The 20,082-nt window shown below is 34.6% G+C and overlaps 1 protein-coding gene across 5 annotated transcripts; it reads left to right on the top strand.

Moving 5' to 3' along the window:
• Positions 1-2,436: 2,436 nt before the first annotated feature.
• On the top strand, positions 2,437-19,566 carry VLN1 (villin-like 1). 5 transcript variants are annotated; one of them, XM_012212327.4, is made up of 23 exons: positions 2,437-2,617; positions 2,711-2,794; positions 2,907-3,006; positions 3,167-3,235; positions 4,258-4,494; positions 4,903-5,080; positions 5,172-5,304; positions 5,748-5,946; positions 11,939-12,086; positions 12,231-12,319; positions 12,417-12,572; positions 13,056-13,124; positions 13,857-13,925; positions 14,081-14,218; positions 15,187-15,315; positions 15,797-15,944; positions 16,089-16,099; positions 16,469-16,609; positions 16,967-17,092; positions 17,182-17,244; positions 17,978-18,185; positions 18,773-18,927; positions 19,057-19,566. In XM_012212327.4, the coding sequence occupies exons 2-23, from the start codon at positions 2,739-2,741 to the stop codon at positions 19,168-19,170; spliced, it is 2,736 nt and encodes a 911-aa protein (XP_012067717.1). In that variant the 5' UTR covers positions 2,437-2,617; positions 2,711-2,738; the 3' UTR covers positions 19,171-19,566. The 5 variants fall into 5 exon arrangements, with proteins under 5 accessions (XP_012067717.1, XP_089577564.1, XP_012067709.1 ...); XM_012212319.4 differs by having other exon boundaries at positions 2,442-2,617; positions 17,978-18,194; XM_012212335.4 differs by having other exon boundaries at positions 2,446-2,617; positions 5,748-5,913; positions 17,978-18,194.
• The last annotated feature ends 516 nt before the right edge of the window (positions 19,567-20,082 follow it).

Below are 20,082 nucleotides of genomic sequence, written 5' to 3'. Positions count from 1 at the left end.
CACGATGAGCTGTGTAAAATCACAAGAAGCCATCATGCCATCAAACTACCATTCAACTTATATAAACTTTTACCAACCCTCCAGTCCCTCTTCCTCCTCAGTGCACGTGTGGTCTATTAATAGAGCTGATAATACTGCCTATTTTTCCATAAATACTATTGACATTGACATGTGGCAAAAACTCGTATGTATGGGTCATAAGCAATAAATTCTTAGAAAAGAAAAAAAAACCGCTCGAGCTTATTCGATAAACTTGATGAATTAAGTCAAAACTAATGTTTTGGATTCGTTTAAGAGTTGAGTTTGAACTCGGCTCAATGGCTTACAAAGAGTTCATTTAATAAAAAAAATGAGCTTAAATTTGATTTCAACTGACGAGCTAGCTCACTAAAAGTCTATATTTCTAAATGCCTATATATTTATTTTAAAAGTTCGCTCTAGTTTTATATTATAAAGGTCTCTACCTACTAATAATTCCTATTTCCCTTTCATCTAGATGTGGATTGCTTTTCATTTTTTTTTTTTTTTTAATTTATCTTGCTCTCTTTTCATCACTAAAAAGAAACTCTATCCGTCACATATAAATAATCACATCTCATCTATGCTTAATATCTCTATCTTAGTCACCATAATCTCAAAAGAATCCAGTGACCACATATTTTAGCCTAATTTCAATTCAAAATTGCCCTTAAGCGTGTATGCTTAATCTTGGAGTTATTCCAACTCCTCAGACCATTCTATCAAACGCTTTTGATGATTAATTTTCTCGTTTCCATGTGTAATTCAATTTATTTTTGTGTCTCGCATTCCACTACCATAGCTAGTCTTATTATCTTAAAAGTCTGCCAATGGCTTTGCTTTACTTGTCTTCTTCGGACAACTTAATCAGATCGGAATATCACACTCGATGTACTAGTTGAGAATCAAATTTATTTTGTCGTTAAATTTCATAAAAAGTGCCTGTTTAAAAACTAAATCAAGCTTTTTCATTCTTTTTTAGTACTCGGAATAAAACTCAACAAGTCAAGATACAATATAGGATTTATTGTTATAATTTGCTTCCTTGCAATTGCATGTTTTGGGAAAATATAAATATCATTATTACAATCAAAACAAACAAAAACTTAAAAATCTATAAAAAGGAGAAAAGTAAAAAAAAAAAAAAAACTAATCAATCATTCTCTTTATATTTAATTTTAATAAATATATAGATATATCTACATATATAAAGACATTGGTAAATACATAAATAGTTATAAATACAAATATCGAATGTAAATATGAACAATATATATAGATAGAAAGTCTAATAAATATAAATATAGATAGACATATATAGAGATATAAATATAGATAGGTAGAGAAAATATATAGATATAATATAGACACTGAGATATTTACATATACAAACATAAACATATATATATTAGTTTTAAAATTTAGATAAATATTGGAAATAATGTAATATTTGAGATTTTAGATATTGAAAAATATAGAATGTAAATTAGTAATAAACATTGAACTTTCAGTATTTTAATGATACATAATTAATATAATTAGATTTTAAAATCATAATTATTATAAATAAATATAAGTTTCCAAATAAAAAAATACAGAAAATAAAGAAAAAATTCAAAACTTTTAAAAGAAAGAAAAATAAAATATTGTTATAATATAATGGAAAAATAGGGAGAGAATATGAAAGAATAGAGAGTAAAATATGAGAGAATACGAGAGTGTATTTATTATTGATGATAAGCCACATATATATAGTTATATAAGTGAAACTTAATAAAGTCCTATATTCGTAATAATTAATAATATAAATTTCTAGCCCATATACCACATTCACTTATTTTATAACAAAAATTAAACAAATGCAGAGCCAAAATTTCAACCAAATCAGAATATTTCATTTTTAAATATTTTTTATCGACATCAAATTATTTACCGTTTTTAAAATATATTATGTCATTTCACCTCATTCAAAATTTATTCGTTTAAACAACCTTCTAATCAAACGAAAATGTATTTTGACACTGGAGTAAATTTGAAAATGGAGCCGGTTCAGTTTTACCTAGAAAATTGAAAACTAAAAATACAGAAGATTGAAAATTGAAATCGAAATTAAAAAAATTAATAATTAAACAAAAACCGAAAACAATTCGTCCAAAACAATACACGGATAGTCAACTCAAGAATATTTTGGCTAGAACGTCTTTGATTGTTTGGCGGTGTTTTATTTCATTTTATTTTTTTATATTATCCAGGTGGAGTAATCAGGTGAATCCAAATCTACAAACGACGTCGGAGGAGTTGAAAAAACCAAAGGAGCGGGAACGAGCAAGCACCGCCCTTTGCCCCTTTCATTTTCATTTCCCACTCCAATCTAAAAGTCTAAATCCCGATAAAGCTACAGCCTAACACTTAGTGTGGGCCCCTGTCTTAGCTGGCCGACAAAGCAAAGCCAAGCGATAATGCAAAGCATGCTCTAATTTTCTTCAATCTTCTACTTTCGGTTACCATTACCATTTGCAAGCAAATCAATCAAATTAAGCATTGCTTTCTCTTTCTAATTTTCTTAATTATCTTCAGAACTCCAATTGTTACTGATAAGGTGAGACTTTGCTTGTTCAGTTCCTCTTTCATGGCGTTTGACTGTGTTCCGCTATCAACTACGGTCTGATATTTTTTCATTTTTGGAGTGCAGAAGATATTTGTAAGACCGATGAAAGATAATGGCGCTTGATACTAAAGATATTGATTCGTTCTTCCATGGCGCAGGAGCAAAACCGTATCCTTTGCATTTTTTTTTCTTTTTGAGTTTGTGCTACCATGGAAGCTGTTTTTAGCTCTGCTGTAAGCATACTGTGACTTCGTTTTCCTTTTATCGGTTTTGCGTTTAGCGGTTTGGAGATCTGGTGCGTGGAGAATCTACGGTTGATTCCACTTCCGAAATCCTTGCATGGGAAGTTCTATTCTGGAAATGCTTATATAGTGTTGAATGTGGGTTCTACTTCTGAAATATTTTATTTGCCATTTCTTCTTCATTGTCGAGTTAATTTCACGCGTAGTTATACTTGTTTTGTAGCGTATGGACTTCCTTTTGTTCTCTATTTGAATATGAATTGAGAGCTTGACCTTATTATTTGTTTATTTTGAACAGACCGTTTTGCTCAAAAATGGAGCTCCTCGGCACGACGTACATTACTGGATAGGAAAAGATGCGAATGAGGTTTTTGTATTATCTTTTCAACTTATATAGTGCTTTTCTGCATTTTCAATCACTGTGTTTTAGAGTGTTAGAAAGTTAAGTGGCATGTTTTGTTCCCTTCGGAATGAAAATTTATGCCTCCTGCGAATTCCCCATTCCGTGTTCATTTTTTGAGATCATTGAATTTAACTTTATGATAATTTAAAAATTCAAGTTATTCTACAATAACATGATATAAAGATATTTGAATTCCCTATGTAGAATATATGAAACAAGAAAAAGATCCTATTTCAAAGCATTTCCATTTCCAGACTAAACTAAATGTGGCCAAAGATGATTGTAAGTAGATGTAAGAGAATGATTTTGCAACTAGCCAACCAATCACATAATTACAAGATTATTATTAAAGAAATGTAGGTGAATTGTCTTGAATTTATTTCCATTTATTTGAAAATAAGGAGGAAAGGAAAGCATATGGTGAGGTTGAGCTCCAATGTATTTGTGGCTCACGTCAATTTATTATTGTTTAGCTACAATAATGCTTTGTTTGGATGGAGAGGATGTAAAATGAGAGAGTAAAATGGTACTATTCATTTTACTTATTTTACACTCTTTGTTTGGTTTGGAGGGAATAAGAGAGTGTGAGTAAAATAAATTTATTTTATTTTAGTTGCACCTTTATTGTTTTATTTTCCTCCCATTTTGGAGAGTAAATTGGAGGAAGTAAAATAAAGAATGTTTTATGTCCACTCATAATTTTACCTCCTTCCCAAACAAGGTATTTTGCAAAACCCAACAAATTTTCACTTGTTATTTTACACCCCTCCCTGTTTTTACCCAACCAAACAAGCTATAAGTTTTTAACCAAAGGAGATTGATAAACTGTTAAGAATAGCTGTTGACGGTTTTGCATTTTTAAATTGTAATACTTACAAGTTGGTATATCTGATGTAAGACAACCACTGTATGTGAACAAAAATTTTGAAATTTTGATAGTTTGTATTGTTAGAGGACATTCTAAAGTTGCAAACTGGTTTTTTCAGGAGGATTCATCCTTGGCATCAGACAAAGCACTTGAATTAGATTCAGCTTTAGGGTCCTGTACCGTGCAATATAGGGAAGTTCAGGGCCAAGAAACAGAGAAGTTCTTGTCATACTTCAAACCTTGCATTATACCTGCCGAAGGAGTATATTTGTCACAGCATGGGCACTTGGATGACCAATCATACAGAGTTAGCTTGCTAAGATGCAAGGGCGATCATGTTGTTTCTGTGAAAGAAGTAAGCTGTCTTTGAAGGTTCAACAATGGCAACTATCATGCTTGTGGAAATTGATTTCTTACCTATCACTTGAACTTTATTGAGACAAATGCTGGCATGCTGATGTTCAATGTCATTTTATTATCTAGTCTTTGGAAAATTTGGGTTTGTGAATAATCATTGTATAGCTAATATTTATCTTTGCCTGTCCCGTGCGTGTCTTTTACATATCGTTGACAATGTATACTGCTGAATATATTGACATGAACCAACTTCCATATAGACAATGATTCCAAAACCTGCATTTCTCGTCTTGATGCTGAACTTCTTTTAATTTTCTTTATTAAAAAATATGCATGAGTTCTTGTTCTCTAAGCCTGGTTAGAGAGAGTTGGGAGTATGATTTTTAAGATGTATAATGTGTTTCAGGTCTCTTTTTCTCGGTCATCTTTGAATCATAACGATGTATTCATACTTGACACCGCATCAAAAATTTTCCTCTTCAGTGGATGCAACTCTACCATACAAGAAAGAGCTAAAGCTTTGGAGGTTGTTCAGTATGTCAAAGAAAACAAACATGGCAGATTATGTGAGGTGGCAGTTATAGGTTAGAAATTCCCCTCATATTTCTACTTTCCCTCCCTCCCGCTCTCCTCAATGACATTAAATGAGGGAAATTGCCATTAATTGCTTTGCAGAGGATGGAAAATTTGTTGGTGATTCTGATGTTGGTGAATTTTGGAGTTTGTTTGGTGGTTATGCACCCATTCCAAGGGATTTGCCATCTGATGCTCTGGAGGAATCTAATACTCCACCTATACAACTATTTTGGTGAGGTTTTTTTTTTTTTTTTTTTTTTTTTTTTTTTTTTTTTTTTTTTTTTTTTTTTTTACCTTTCTTAGTAGATTTGCTAATTTGAACTTTTGTCTATTCTTGGTCTGGTAAGCATGTTTAATATCACGAAAAATCCCTGCATACTCAATTAGGCTTGGATGACTAATGCTAAAGTCATCTTGCACACAGGTCAGCTAAAGGATGCACTGCACCTATTATATTCCAATATCTACAATGGCTTCTTTTTGTTCCTAACTTGCCCAAGTTCATTGATCATTAAATTTTTTCGAATTTTGAGGGATTTCTCAAGTTGTGCATACATCTCTTTTTGTCTGTGTTAGCTAGCATCTATGTGTTTTTTCTATCCTCATGTTGGTATTACGTTCAAATATCACCATATAATTTTTCTCCAGAAATGCTAAAGATTCTCTTATCAACAGGATAACATTACAAGGTAAACTATGTCCATGTGAAGGTAATTCATTAAACAAAGAAATGCTCGACTCAAATAAGTGCTATATGCTGGATTGTGGTGCTGAAAGTTTTGTATGGAGGGGTCGAAACACTTCAGTTACAGAACGGAAGACGTCAATTTCAGCCACTGAAGTAAGAAAAGCTTTCTTCACCATCATCTTTCTTGTATGTCTCTTTCCAAACCACTTCTTCCTCTGTACTTGCAGTTGGGAAGTATGTAATTTGTACTAGGGATGTTGTGATTAGGAAGGAAATTGGTGCAGTCATCTCAGGATATCAAACCTAGATTTTGGTTTAGATGTTAATTGCTAAAAGGATATCATAAAAATATGCCATAAATTCTTCATGCAACCAAGTAAATGGGCTACATTTAGGGTTTGAATTTGTAGTTTCTATTAAGTTTAGTGAAAAATGTAATGGAGCAAGCCTAGGGACGCAATCTGTCCTGCGCAAAATACAAGGGAGCAAATATATCTAGTTTTTTGAGGTTAAGTGGATGTGCCTGTTATTGCTTATATGGTCCAAGTTCAAATATAGTTTTTGCGTGTCCAGTACTTTGATGAAATGATAACTTTACTTTTGTTGAGGACAAGTTGTAAATAGAGTTCTGTTATGAGTTAGATTCCTAATAAGTTTATAGTATTTTGTAAATGTATATATATGTGACCCTACCGATGAAAAAAAATACACAATAATATTTTTTCCACATTGAATTACATGGTATCAGAGCCTTTGGCTTGTTAGATTTTATTTTTCTCGTTTGCATTGAATATTCCGGTGATCTCTCATCGCTATTAGTCCTGGTGACCACTCTAGGGTCATTGTTTTGTCTCACCGCCTACCCCAAGGGCTTCTCCAGTTGCCGACCAGTGTTTCCTCAAAATCTAATCACCGGATTCCTTGCGCGTGGGCCTCACGTGCTTGATTTATTTTCTGCTATAGTACCACTCGTCGGCGCGTGGCGGCGTCCAGCTGTTTCTGGCGATCGGAATTTGTTCTCTGACTTCGACTTTAGGTCAGCAGTTTACTTAGGCGGTCGTTTTTCCTATCCGACGAAGTTTTGGTAGGGGCATTCTCAGTTTTGTCAAAATTACTTTGGCGTTTCAGGTTACTACTGTTCTTTTTTGCCCGTGTTTGCGTTGAAAGGTCGGATTAAGTTGGATTCATACTATTCTTTTAGTGCGTCTGTTTCTGAGTTGCTGGTAGGATGTTTAGTTTTTATTAATAATGGGTACTGAACCTAAAGATACTAAAGCTACTATTACTGAATTGATCCTAGCAATGAATAAAATCACAGAACATAAATTGAAGGGAACTAATTATTTAGATTGGAGTAAGACGATTAGAATTTATTTGAGGAGTGTTGAAAAAGATGATCCATCTAATTGATGATCCACCAACTGGTGACATTAGGCAAAGTTGGCTAAGGGAAGATGCTAAGTTATTTCTACTGATTCGAAATTCTATTGATAGTGAAGTGGTTGGGTTAATTAATCATTGTGAATTTGTTAAAGAAACAATGGAATATCTTGAATTCTTGTGCTCGGGAAAAGGTAATTTGTCTTGTATGTACGAGGTTTGCAAATGATTTTATTGGACCGATTAGCAAGATAAGCCCCTTACAGCTTATTTCATGAAATTTAAGAAGATTTATGCGGATTTTAATGTTTTATTGCCTTTTAGCCCCGATGTTAAGGTTCATCAAACTCAACGATAACAAAAGGCTGTGATGAGTTTTCTTGCAGGTCTTACTCCGGTTTTTAAAACTGCCAAATCGTGGCTTCTTTCCGGCAGTGACATTACTTCTCTTCATGAGACTTTTGGTAGATTACTGCGTACTAAAGGCTCTCATACCCCTTCCCCTTATGAAAATAAATGCCCTTGTGAGTCGTAATCAGGTAGCTAGGTAGCCAGGAACAGAGGAAAAGAGGAAATAACTGTAGTAATGGAGCAATTAATCGGGAGGCGAGCATTATTATCTGCCATTTTTGCCATGAACTTGGTCACACTAAATGGTATTGCAAGAAACTGATAAATAAGTCGCCAAGGGCAAATATGGCTAGTCAAGATTCTGCAGTTGCTTTTTCTGATAACACTGTAACAATTTCTGCTGCGAATTGTGCTGAGCTCTTTTGATACCGTTCTTCTAAGTCTATTGATTCCTAAATTGCTGCTGCTGCCAATTCAGGTACTCCTAATACATGTCTTATGTCTATCTAATCAGAGTGGTTCATTGATTTTGGTTGCACAGATCACATGACATGTAACCCTAGTCTCTTATCCTCATTAAAAGAACCTGAACAATTTAATTGTCATGTTACTCTAGCTGATGGGTCCACATCTTCTGTCAAGTGTATTGGCACGCCAATCCCATCCCATCTCTTCCATTGTCTTCTGTTTTTTGTTTGCTTCGTTGTTCATTTAATCTATTGTCTGTTAGCAAAATTATTCATATACTGAATTGTTGTGTTAAATTTTGTCTTACCTATTGTGCGTTTTAGGATCTTTTGACGAAGCAGATTATTGGTAGACGACTTGAGTATTTATCTTCTGGATGAACAAGTTTCATTATCTCTGGCTTGTGCTGGTGCTCTATCTCCTCTTGAGGTTCATTGTCATTTGAGCCATCCTTCATTGTCTACTTTAAAGAAGTTGTATCTGCAATTTCAGTCTTTATCAATTTTAGAATGTGAATCTTGTCAATTTGCTAAACTTCATCGTTTACCTTTAGTTCCTCGAGTCAATAAACAAGTTTCATCCCTTTTTGTGTTAGTTCATTCTGATGTTCCGGGTAGATGTTCTGTTATTTCTAAAATTGGCTTTAGGTATTTTGTAACTTTTGTGGATGATTATTCTCGTATTACTTGGTTATTTTGAATGAAAACTCGTTCTGAGACATTCTCTATTTTCTGTTCCTTTTGTTCCGAGATTAAAACTCAATGCCTCTGTTCGCATTTTGCAAAGTGATAATGTTAAAAAATATCTATCTAGTTCCTTCCAATCTTATTTTTCATAGAATGATATTCTTCATCAAATATCTTGTGTTGATACTCTTTCTCAAAATAGGGTTGCAGAAAGAAAAATTGACATTTTCTTGAGGTTGTTAGGGCACTTCTATTCCAAATGAAGGTCCCTAAATATTTTTGGGCTGATGCTGTTTCTACTGCATGTTCTTTGATTAATCGCATGCCTTCTTCTGTGCTTAATGGTCCAATTCCTTATAGTGTCTTGTTTCCTTCTAAGCTTTTATTTCCTATTGAACCTCATATTTTTGGTTGTAATTGTTTTGTTCGTGGTGTACGTCCATAGGTTTCCAAATTATATCCAAAGTCTATTCGTTGCGTTTTCCTTAGGTATTCTCAACATCACAAGGGGTATTGTTGTTTCTCTCCCGATCTTGATCGTTATCTTGTTTCTGTAGATGTCACATTTTTTGAGAATACTCAATTTTTTCTTCTTCTATATATAAGAGTAAGGGGGAGGATGATGAGCTTTGTCAGAATACTCATTCGAATGTTTAAGATGTGGGAAAGAGCTTGAGCCTGAGAGAAAGAAGTTACATAGTTTCTCTACGAAGGAAGAGCAAGCAATCTTATTTTCGGCATAACAACTTTTGTGGGAAGGGTATATGATATGGGAAGCGATTCCACTCCCCCACACACCCGAGGGGAAAGGTCAATGCTTTTTTAGTTCCATAAATGGATCCATTTAAGAAGCTGTGAACTGAACGTGGTCAGCATTAGATTCATTAAAGTAGGATTGTATACCTCTTAGAGACTAGGAACTCTGTTCACGACATAGTTCGATTGACCGAGTGTTCGCTTTTTTTCGTGGTTCCCATGGTGTGACCATGTTTTTGGTGGGTAGAGATGGAGAGGAGGAGGGGTTCCTTACTCCCTTACCGGGAATGCACCCAAAGGCGTTCAAACCTAGTTGACTTGGCAGATGGGAATCATAGCGTAGTAAAGTATCCTGGGTGCCTCTACTCTATCCAGAAACTTTCTAGCCTTCCTACTCCTATTCCTATTCCTGAACTTGCACTTGCTCCTGCTACAGCGTCTACTGGTCCTATTCCTGCTCCTGCTCGCCCTCGTTTTGAACAGGTTTATTCCAGAAGACCAGGAACTCTTGACTCACTTCCCTCACTTGCCGTTTCAACAGAAGATCTGGTTCCCTCTACTCAACTTGAGCCTGTGTCATCCACTCCTCAGTTAGATCTTGACCTTCCCATTGCTCTTTGAAAAGGTAAACTCAAGTGTACCTATCCTATTTCTTCTTTTGTCAGTTATGATCATCTTTCTTCTTCATCTCGTTGTTTTGTAAGTAACCTAGACTCTGTTTCTACCCTTAAAACTGTTGTTCAATCTTTATCCCATCCTGGTTGGTGTGCAGCAATGAAAGAGGAGATGGCTGCCTTAGATACTAATGGTACTTAGGATCTTGTGCCTCTCTCGGCAGGTAAGAAAGCTATTGGTTGTAAGTGGGTTTTCATCGTTAAAGTGAATCCTGATGGGCCTGTTGCTCGTCTCAAGGCTCGTTTAGGTGCTAAGGGTTATTCTCAGATTTATGGCCTTGATTAGTCTGATACTCTTTCTCCTGTAGCCAAATTGTCTTTTGTTCATTTGGTTATTTCTTTAACAGCTACTTTTGACTGGCCTTTACATCAGCTGGTTGTTAAGAATGCCTTTCTTCATGGGGATGTTCAGGAGGAAGTTTACATGGAGCAACCATGAGGCTTTGTTGCTCAGGGGGAGTTGGGTAAACTGTGTAAACTTTGCAATGTGGTTTGGTAGATTTTGCAATGTGGTACACCAATTTGGCATGAAGAAGAGTACTTCTGATCATTTTGTATTTTTTAGAAGTACTAAGACTGGTTTCATTTTACTTGCGGTTTATGTTGATGACATTGTTATTACAGGGAGTGATTCAGCCGGCATTGCATCACTCAAGTCATTTCTCTAGACTCAGTTCAAGACAAAAAACTTAGGATCGTTGAAGTATTTTTTGGGTATTGAAGTGTCTAGGTGTAAGAGAGGCATCTTCTTATCTCAAAGGAAGTATGTCCTTGACTTACCGAAGGAAACTGGAAAGTTGGGTGCCAAGCCATGCAGTGCTCCAATGACTCCTAATTTGCAACTTTTAATTTGATGGTGAGCTATTTGACGATCTTGAGATGTATAGAAGATTGGTGGGCAAACTGAATTATCTTACGGTGATACGTCCAAATATTACATACTCTGTGAGCATCTTAAGCCAGTTTATGTCTTCTCCTACTGTTATCCATTGGGAAGCTTTGTGATAGATTTTGTGCTACTTAAAAGGTAATCCAGGTCGTAGCCTCCTTTATAGTAATCATAGGCATTTGGACATTGAGTGTTTTTTAGATGCGGATTGGGCAAGTTCGAAGGTTGATAGAAAATCAACTTCAGGATATTGTGTCTTTGTGGGTGGAAACTTGATATCATGGACGAGCAAGAAACAAAATGTAGTCTCACGATCGAGTGCGGAATCAGAATATCGAGCTATGGCACAATCTACTTGTGAATTAATTTGGATTCGTCAGTTGTTAGAGGAAATTGGTTTCAAATCGTCCTTGCCTGCAAAGTTATAGTGTGATAATCTAGCTGCTCTTCACATTGCATCAGATCCGGTATTCCATGAACGAACAAAACATATCGAGATTGATCGTCATTTCATTTGTGAAAAGATACAGCAGGTTGTTCTCTCTACAGGACACGTTAAAATAATTGAACAGTTAGGAGATATTTTTATAAAAGCATTAAATGAACCTCGAGTTAACTATCTTTGTAACAGTTAGGAGATATATATGTGACCCTATTGATGAAAAAAAAATACACAATAATATTTTTCCCACATTGAATTACAACTTGAAACTAAGTTCATTCAACTTTTTGATAATTCCTTAACCTACTAGGCAGATCATAGACGTTAATTGGTTGGAGTTCCTGGCAATTATACCATAATTAAGTATTAGCATTTTGAAGTCTAAATTTATACCACAAAATAGGAATGCATGAAGTATGAGGAGAAAGCATTATCCAGATATGGAACGTTGTTTCTATCAATTAAATAATGCATGCCATATCAATTCTCAAAGACATTGTTCCTAACCTCATTATCGGCTAATGTTTTACAGGATTTTCTGAGAAGTCAGAGCAGATCTACAACAACCCATTTAACATTTCTCACTGAAGGGTTTGAAACATCCGTATTTAGGTCATATTTTGAGAGTTGGCCTCGAGTGGAGCCTAAGTTGTATGAAGAAGGTCGAGGAAAAGTAGCAGGTTCGTCCCTGCAGCAAAGTTAGAGACAGATTGAAACAAAAGAGAAAAATTAGCACTTAGAAGAATTAGTTTAGTACTTGGTTGGTGAATCTTGTTTCCTGTAATGGTCTTGACCTTCACTTCAGCTTCTTTTCCAATTTTCAGCAATATTTAAGCATCAGGGTTATGATGTGGAGGAGCTTCCTGATGAAGAAGACTGCCAGCCCTATATAAATTGCGAAGGCAAACTAAAAGTAGCCCCATACTAAAATATACCTACTTTTTTTTTTTAAAATATCTTTGCCTACAATGTAAAGAATTTTCATTTGATGCAAAATCATAATGATTTAGGTTTGGCGGGTAAATGGTGATGAGTTGATCCTTGTTCCAGTCGAAGAGCAGACAAGGCTTTTCAGTGGGAATTGTTATATTGTTCAATATAAATATGCTGGCAATGAAAGGGAAGAAAATCTATTTTATGCATGGCTTGGTCATGGCAGTGTACAGGTATGCATGGCAGTGAAACCAAATTTCGAACACTGTGTTTGTACGTCTCAGTTACAAATACTTATGTAATGGATTAAATTCTAGGTAAACTACATGTTCACACCTGGTGCGCATGGTTTAACAAAGATGCTTTTATATGAGATATTGAACTTGGGTAGTCGGTTCATGTTTGTTTTCTTGAGAAAAAGCTCCGCTTGTTCTTTTCTCTCTTTTGATTTCAGCTTGCTATGAGTTTTAATAAAGTTGCTTTATTTACATTAAAATCCACTAAAAGCTCCAATGACCTGAAAACAAAAAGACAATATCATAATTGGATCAATCCGGCTTTGCATACAGATTAGTCAAAATTGTTATGGTTTCCTTTTTTTCTTTTTGAATGTTAATTTGATGTCTGAATCAAATTAAAAATGTAGATTGACTCATTAATAAATTTGCAAAATCATAACTTTCTCTTATTTGCTTATGATTTTTCATTGCTTATAGGAAGATAGAGTTGATGCCATTTCCCATATGAATACTATTGCAGACTCAACAAAGGGGGATCCAGTTTTGGTTAGTTCTACGTGCATCTTTTGGAAACTCTTGTACAATTATTACGTTAGTTATTGACTGTAAATTAGATATTTATGCACTAGCCATATTTTGTTCTAGAGTCTTGGCATATGATACCTTTCACGTAATATTATTTTGCAGCTGTCTTTATGTGATCAAAATGATGTACTAAGTTGAAATCCAAATAGTAAAACATTGAAAATGTCACCTTGGAGGTCTGCTCTAATATCCATATTAAAACCACATTCTGTTTTATCTGAACACAAGATAAACTTGTAGATTGTTTGCATGAGTTAGCCATCGTGTTTGATCAGGAGTAAAGAATCCCTCTTTGTTTAAGAATCAGGTATCTTTGAAATGACTGGCGCACCTTTGGTTCCATAATGTTATTGTCAAAAGTATGACTAGAGCAAAGTTCATGTCGACCCAAACTCAAAATATGGTGTCTAATTTCACTTTTTAGCTGCTTGCGATGCAGAATGATATCCTTTTGCATAATTTCTTAATTAAACTTCCTGTAAATTTAAATAATATCTGCTGTTTTTAATTTTTCTGTGAAAAGAACTTATTGTTGTGAAGATTTTTAGGCTTTTGAGAAGCTTCATGCACCCTCGTCCTTAGTTGTCTCAAATTTGTGAAAAAATTTTCACCATATACTGCCGGACCATTAACTTGCTGTTCCTGCATCACTAATATTTTCCTTTTGTTTTGTCTTGCATATTCTGGCTTCAGGCTCGAGTTATTCAGGACAAGGAGCCACTTCAACTTTTCTTGATTTTCCGGACACTAATTATTTTTAAGGTGTGTACCAACAACTGGACATGCTTTTGCTTCATTTTCGTTTTTTTTTTTTTTTTTTTTTTTTTTTTGAAATTCCTAGAGGTAATTATACTTCTCCTGTTAAGTTACGGATTGGTAATGTGTGGGATACTCTTTTGTTTTGCTGTTTCCTGTAGGGAGGTTTGAGTAGACGATATAAGAGTTTCATAACTGAAAATGATATAGTGGATGATACTTATGATGAAGGCAAGATTGCACTTTTCCGGGTTCAGGGGACAAGCCCAAATAGCATGCAAGCCATCCAAGTTGACCAAGTAAGTTTGAGGCTATAGTCTTGAGTCTAAACTGTAAAGTCCGCAGTCCTCAATCAAGAGCTCCTCCTTGTGAGTGAAGATATGGTCATTTATTGTTTTAATCTAAATAATTCATTCACTTGAATCTCTCTCTCTTCTCAAAAATGTTTTACCTTTTTAAGACATTCTCTGAATGATAATACTTTTGGTGATTGTAATTTGTGGAATTGCTATTGTCAAATGCCTACTCTCAGCTTTAGTTGTTTATATAGTGGTTCAAAACAAAAGCGTTCCAAAAAAATAGCTGTTTGATTAGATGTTAAATGTAAAATAATTTTAAAAAGTTCAATTAAAATAAAGTGAAAATGAATTTCGAATCTTTAGCACAATCCATATATTTATATTTGCGAAATAGATAAATAGATCAAAGTTTAATTGAATTGATGTTAAGTTATGAGATCAAAAGTTTCATGAAAGACTTTCTCAACCTCAAAATACTACTATTAATATAAGGTTATGAACAATATAATTAACAAAGGTAGGGTCAAAAGGCTAATATTATCTTAAAAGCTGTTGCGAAACAGGACTTTAAAACCAGTTGCCACATAGGGCCTTATTGTGAGGATGCCATCAATAAACAATAAATAAATTGATCCATATGGTGGATCCACAATGGACTAGGGGTTTCCTTGGTGTATATGTGATACTATTAATTTTTTCCTTTTTCTGCGAGTCTTTGATACCTGGTGACACAATTGACTATGAAGTGTGAGGTTTTGCATTGTGCTCTACATTTGATGGCTCTGATTTGATATGAAAAAGCTTTGAACTTGCGCATTTGAAAGTTTTATTGAGTTTAGTTGATTATTACGAATGAGATTTGGACTTTGAACTTTCAGGTATGGTGCATGTTGTTCTATGTGTGTTTTGCAATGAACCTGATATGTCCTTGTAACTTGGACATTGATCATGAGCTAAACCATGTGCAGGTTGCAAGCTCTCTGAACTCATCCTATTGTTACATCTTGCAAACTGGAACATCTACATTCACTTGGATTGGGAATTTGTCATCTAGCATCGACCATGATCTTCTTGATAGGATGCTGGAACTGATTAATGTATGTAAGCTTACTTCTGAACTTGGATACTACTATACTAGATTCTTATTCAACAAGATGGTATACAGTTGTTAGATAAAACAAACAGGAGATATGGAGGGGAGGTGGTGCAAGATTTTGAAAAGGATTTTAGATCGAAAAAATTTCAGTTCACTGCAAACGTTATTTCAGCATTTTGCAGTAGATTTATGGTTTTATTGTAAAATGTCCAATAATGAACGGCAAAAGTCTGGCATTTATTTGGAGCTCATAAAGTTTCATCTCTGGAGAAATGTTAATCTGGTTGTTGCTTCAAAAAAATTTCTGCGTTCAAATATTTGCAGTTTCCTTACTTTTTTTTTTTTGAAAAGGAAAGTTATGCAGTTGCCTTTTGGAGATGGAACAATTATTTGTATTTAATTATTTTATCTGCTTAACTGCTAGACCCTCCTTATACCTGTCACAACAAAAACAAGTTATTCTCTCTTGATGTTATTTACAGCCAACATGGCAACCTATATCAGTGCGAGAAGGGAGTGAACCTGATAATTTCTGGGAGGCACTTGGTGGAAAAACAGAGTATCCAAGGGAAAAGGAGCTAAAACAATATACAGATGATCCGCATTTATTTGCACTTATGTCTACTGATGGTAGGCGAAATAGCCTTTCTTTTAAATTTTATTCTCTCAAAAGATGAAGTGCTCTGCCTTGGTTATGAATTATCCCAGGTTTAAGTTGTCAAATAATATCTAATGGTGGATAGTGTCTCTCTTGCTACTTGGATTTTGTTTCAGCTGATTTCAAGGTATATACATATTTCTCCAGGCACGCTTGAATGCAAATAATAGTGGGTGCACCTTCATAGCATACATATAAGCTTTTTGGTGCATGATGGTTTTCAGTACCTAATTTGACAGCTGTAGCAGCAATCATTTTTTAGTAATTCAACACTATAATATTCTAAGATAAAGGACAGAAATTGTGTTGTAGAATATGTTTTTGCTATTACAGACAAGATGCCACCCTTATTGAAAGTTACTCTAATGTAGTGCATTTAGGAGATAGTCCTTTTTCCTACTCGAATGTGGTACATTTAGGAGATAGTTCTTGCTTCCTTTCCTTTCGTTTTCCCCTCAATGAGTTCTTTTTTTTTTTGTATGTAATATATTTTCAGGTGAAAGAGATACACAATTTTTCTCAGGATGATTTAACTACTGAAGATGTCTTAATACTCAACTGCCATGATGAAATCTATGTTTGGATTGGAATCTATTCAAATGTTAAATCAAAGCAAGAAGCCCTAACTATTGGCCAGGTGAATTATTTCTATAGCTCTTGAATACTTTTATTATAGATAAATCTTTTTTCTTTAAATGAACTATATATATATATATTGGTACTTCAAATGTATATAGTTCTATGGGATATAAACCTTTACAATTCATATTTAACTTGTCTAATGTCACAAGAGTAAGTTTAATGGTCTTAGAGTGTTATATGTGTGCCTATCTGGTCTTTAGGTTTTAGCATTTTGTTCTCCATACACGTGCTGATGTTTTGGCATCTAGTATAGGGATGCTCAATTGAAGACCTAGTTTCCTGTAGACCTTATGCTTTCAGTTTAAACTTCATTTACCTTTTCATCTTCCTAAAATTTCATTGGAACTGGCAGAAATTCCTTGAGACTGTCCATCTGGTTGAAGGATTATCGTTGGAGACTCCTATTTATGTTGTTACAGAAGGGCAGGAACCTTCATTTTTCACTCGTTTCTTTGAATGGGATTCTTCAAAGGCAAATGTATGTGGTAATCAATGAAATCTTTCGTCAGGTGATTCGGTATGTCATCAGTGAATGCTATATTTTAACTAGGTTGTGGGACCTTGTAGATGTATGGCAACTCATTTGAACGGAAGCTTGCCATTCTGAAAGGAAAGAAGCAAAATCTGGAAGTAAGTGATGCTAGTGACAGTTTCCCATTTTTACAATATATATCTTCTGCTTTATTCTGTATGCTTCCTTATTCAGCTATTTATATATTTTCTACATTTTGTGGTTGTGGGTCTGATACTCACAACATAACGCTGAAAACCATGGTACAAACATTGAAGTAGTTAAAGAATGAAATCGATCCAAAATTTTAAGTGTATCTAACTGGCATTGCCGTAGATTTGAGTGCAGCTTTGCTGTATCTAATTGGCATTGCTTTGCATAATTGATGACATGGCATTGATTTAGTGATTCTCTTGTTAGCCATATCTCTATATCCTATGGATAATTCCATTTATGTTATATGGCATGCTTTATAGCTTTTGGTTTTGGATTATTCTTGCCTCTATTATAGAATGCTGAGGTTTCTGTCCAAGTTTGTGCTCAGGCCTCTCACTGATACCCAAATATTTCAGCTTTGTTGGTTGTAATTTTTTTCTGGGCCAAAGACAATAATGTACAAACTGGATGATTTATTAGCTAGAGATGATAACGCATGCAGGGTTGACATGCTATTATGGAAGAAGATTAATATTTAAGGAATTAAACTTTTTTGATCCCCTTTTTTATTTGTTAAGCTTACAAATAAAAAATATTTGTTTCAATACATCAGGCTCTTGCACGTTATTCTCCTCGACTCCTTCCACTGTAATAAAAGATATGACTTATTCATGCTTCACTTAACATGTTGTGCAGGTTCCTGTAAGAAGCTCACGGAAAGCATCCTCTAGGGGGACTACTCCAGATGGTTTCAAAAGCAATTCTGTCAGCTCAAATGGGAGGGGAAACGGTTTGTCTACTTCATCCAGTGTTTCGGGCTCAGATTCTAAGTCTTCAAGCAACCACCTTTTTCCCAGCCCAACTCCAGTCACAAGGAAGCTCTTTCCAGAATCTCCTTCAAATGGTAGTGCTGGTAATGAAGAAAGACTTTACTTAGTTAACTAGTTTAAAATTATATAGGGTAAAATCTTATGAGGGACTATAATTGGGAAAAGAAAATTGGAGAACGGAGACTGTTTGTCCTATATTGTAGGGACCCTTGTTAGTAATTGAAGACTGGCCACTTTGAGGCTTACTTAACTAAATGGATTAAACCATTCAATTATTAGGGGGGAAAAAATCTAGCATTGATGACCTTGCAAGAGCATTCCATGGAATATGACTTGGTTTGTCCATTGCATGGTTTGTTTGGAGAGTCCCAAGTTTAAGCATGAGCCCTTGGAAAATAAGGTCCTGCTGGATGCTTTTCAAAATACAATGCAAAGTTAAATTAATCCAAACTCGTATTATGAAGTTTATGTCGGTGGAGCAAGAATTTAGAATTTGGGAGGGTCAAAATAAATTTTTCAAAATTTAAGGGAACCGAAATGAAAAATAAAATTTTTGTACTGAATTATAAAGTAAAATTAAAAAAAAATCTAGAGTTTTGGGGATGCCCGGGCTCCCCCCTGTCCCCCCCTCCCTCGGCCCTTGAATCTTTGATTATTGCAGGTTTGCCAGCAGCAGAAGCAAGCTCTCCCGGAAATGCAAACTTAGTGCAGGTTGGCGATAGCAGCAACAACGTAAACTCAGTAATATATCCGTACGAGCGATTGAAACTGAATTCTAGTGATCCTGTGACAGACATAGATGCGACCAAAAGAGAGGTAACCTTTTGCTTACGTATGAAGAAACAGGTTCCATTTAGTGCTGCCATGACATTCTTTTGCTATCTATATTAATTTTGTTTTTTAGGCTGAATCGATCAACTAATAAAAGTGTATGATTTCTTTTAGGCATACTTATGTGACGAAGAGTTTCAAGAGAAATTTGGAATGACAAGAAAGGCATTCTATGAGCTAGCGAAATGGCGACAAGACAAGCTGAAGATTTCTCTGCATCTGTTTTAAGAAAAACTTGAAATCAAAACTAGAAACATGACTCACGTCAAGTTTCAGTCGAGTATAGCGTTCACATGGTTTGGTGAGTTCATCCCTATTCTGTACAACACTATTCGCAACTTGCTAGGAAAATGTAGATTAGGTTGATCTTAAAACAAAAGGCTTTTTTTTTTTTTTTTTTTTCTTTCCGAGGAGCGAAAACTAATATTTCCTTTAGCATTTACATATAGAATATTTCATGTAGAATAGTCAATGTTAACATTTGCTGCATGATATTGACTCTAGGAGTAGACTTCTCAGTTTTTGATTTAATGGTTTTGGATTGTAAGCAAATTTTAAGTTCTAGACTTGATATTAAAATTAAATGGGTTTGGAGACAAGTAAATATGAGCGCTTATTCTCTCATATGAGCATCCATTCATCACGCACTACTCTTTATTTGGGACAGTATTCCCGGTTGTATTGCTGAGCTTTGTAGCATGGTTTAACGAAGCTGGATGTTTTCCTTTCAAAAAAAAAAAAAGTGCCATTTGCTCCAAGATAATTTTTTTTTGAAATGTTTTGTTCGAAGATATTTGTCTACGAAGGATGGACATATACGGATACGCTGACTAAAAGTGTCTGGACTCGTAATCGAAGCCCGTTTGGTTTAATTTGGAGTGAAAAATTTCAAGCAACTCTATTAATACAGTAAATTCAATTTTTTATAATATGAGTTTTTATAGGTTCAAAATTGATTTTATTTGAATTTTTTTTTTTGAAAAGCCCTTTTGTTTGAAATCTTTTTTCAAATTAATATTTTAAAGAAAAAAATAGTATTATAATATTAAAATTTATTATTCATTGAATCATTTTTAGTCTGAAATAGTAATGTCAATTGTTAAAATTAACCTTAAAATTGAAGTCTCAGCTTCATAGGGT

The sequence above is a fragment of the Jatropha curcas genome, chromosome 5, assembly GCF_041381405.1.
Source record: "Jatropha curcas cultivar XTBG-Jc1 chromosome 5, XTBG_Jcur_1.0, whole genome shotgun sequence".
Classification (NCBI taxonomy): domain Eukaryota; kingdom Viridiplantae; phylum Streptophyta; class Magnoliopsida; order Malpighiales; family Euphorbiaceae; genus Jatropha; species Jatropha curcas.
This window is presented reverse-complemented; position numbering and strand designations above follow the sequence as displayed.

Bases quoted from the DNA above. Each gene is read 5' to 3' on its own strand.
- VLN1 (XM_012212319.4), top strand. From the start codon at position 2,739: ATGGCGCTTGATACTAAAGATATTGATTCGTTCTTCCATGGCGCAGGA. The intron at 3,007-3,166 runs GTGGGTTCTACT...TATTTTGAACAG, and splicing joins ATGCTTATATAGTGTTGAAT to ACCGTTTTGCTCAAAAATGG. The intron at 5,305-5,747 runs GTGAGGTTTTTT...TCTTATCAACAG, and splicing joins CCACCTATACAACTATTTTG to GATAACATTACAAGGTAAAC.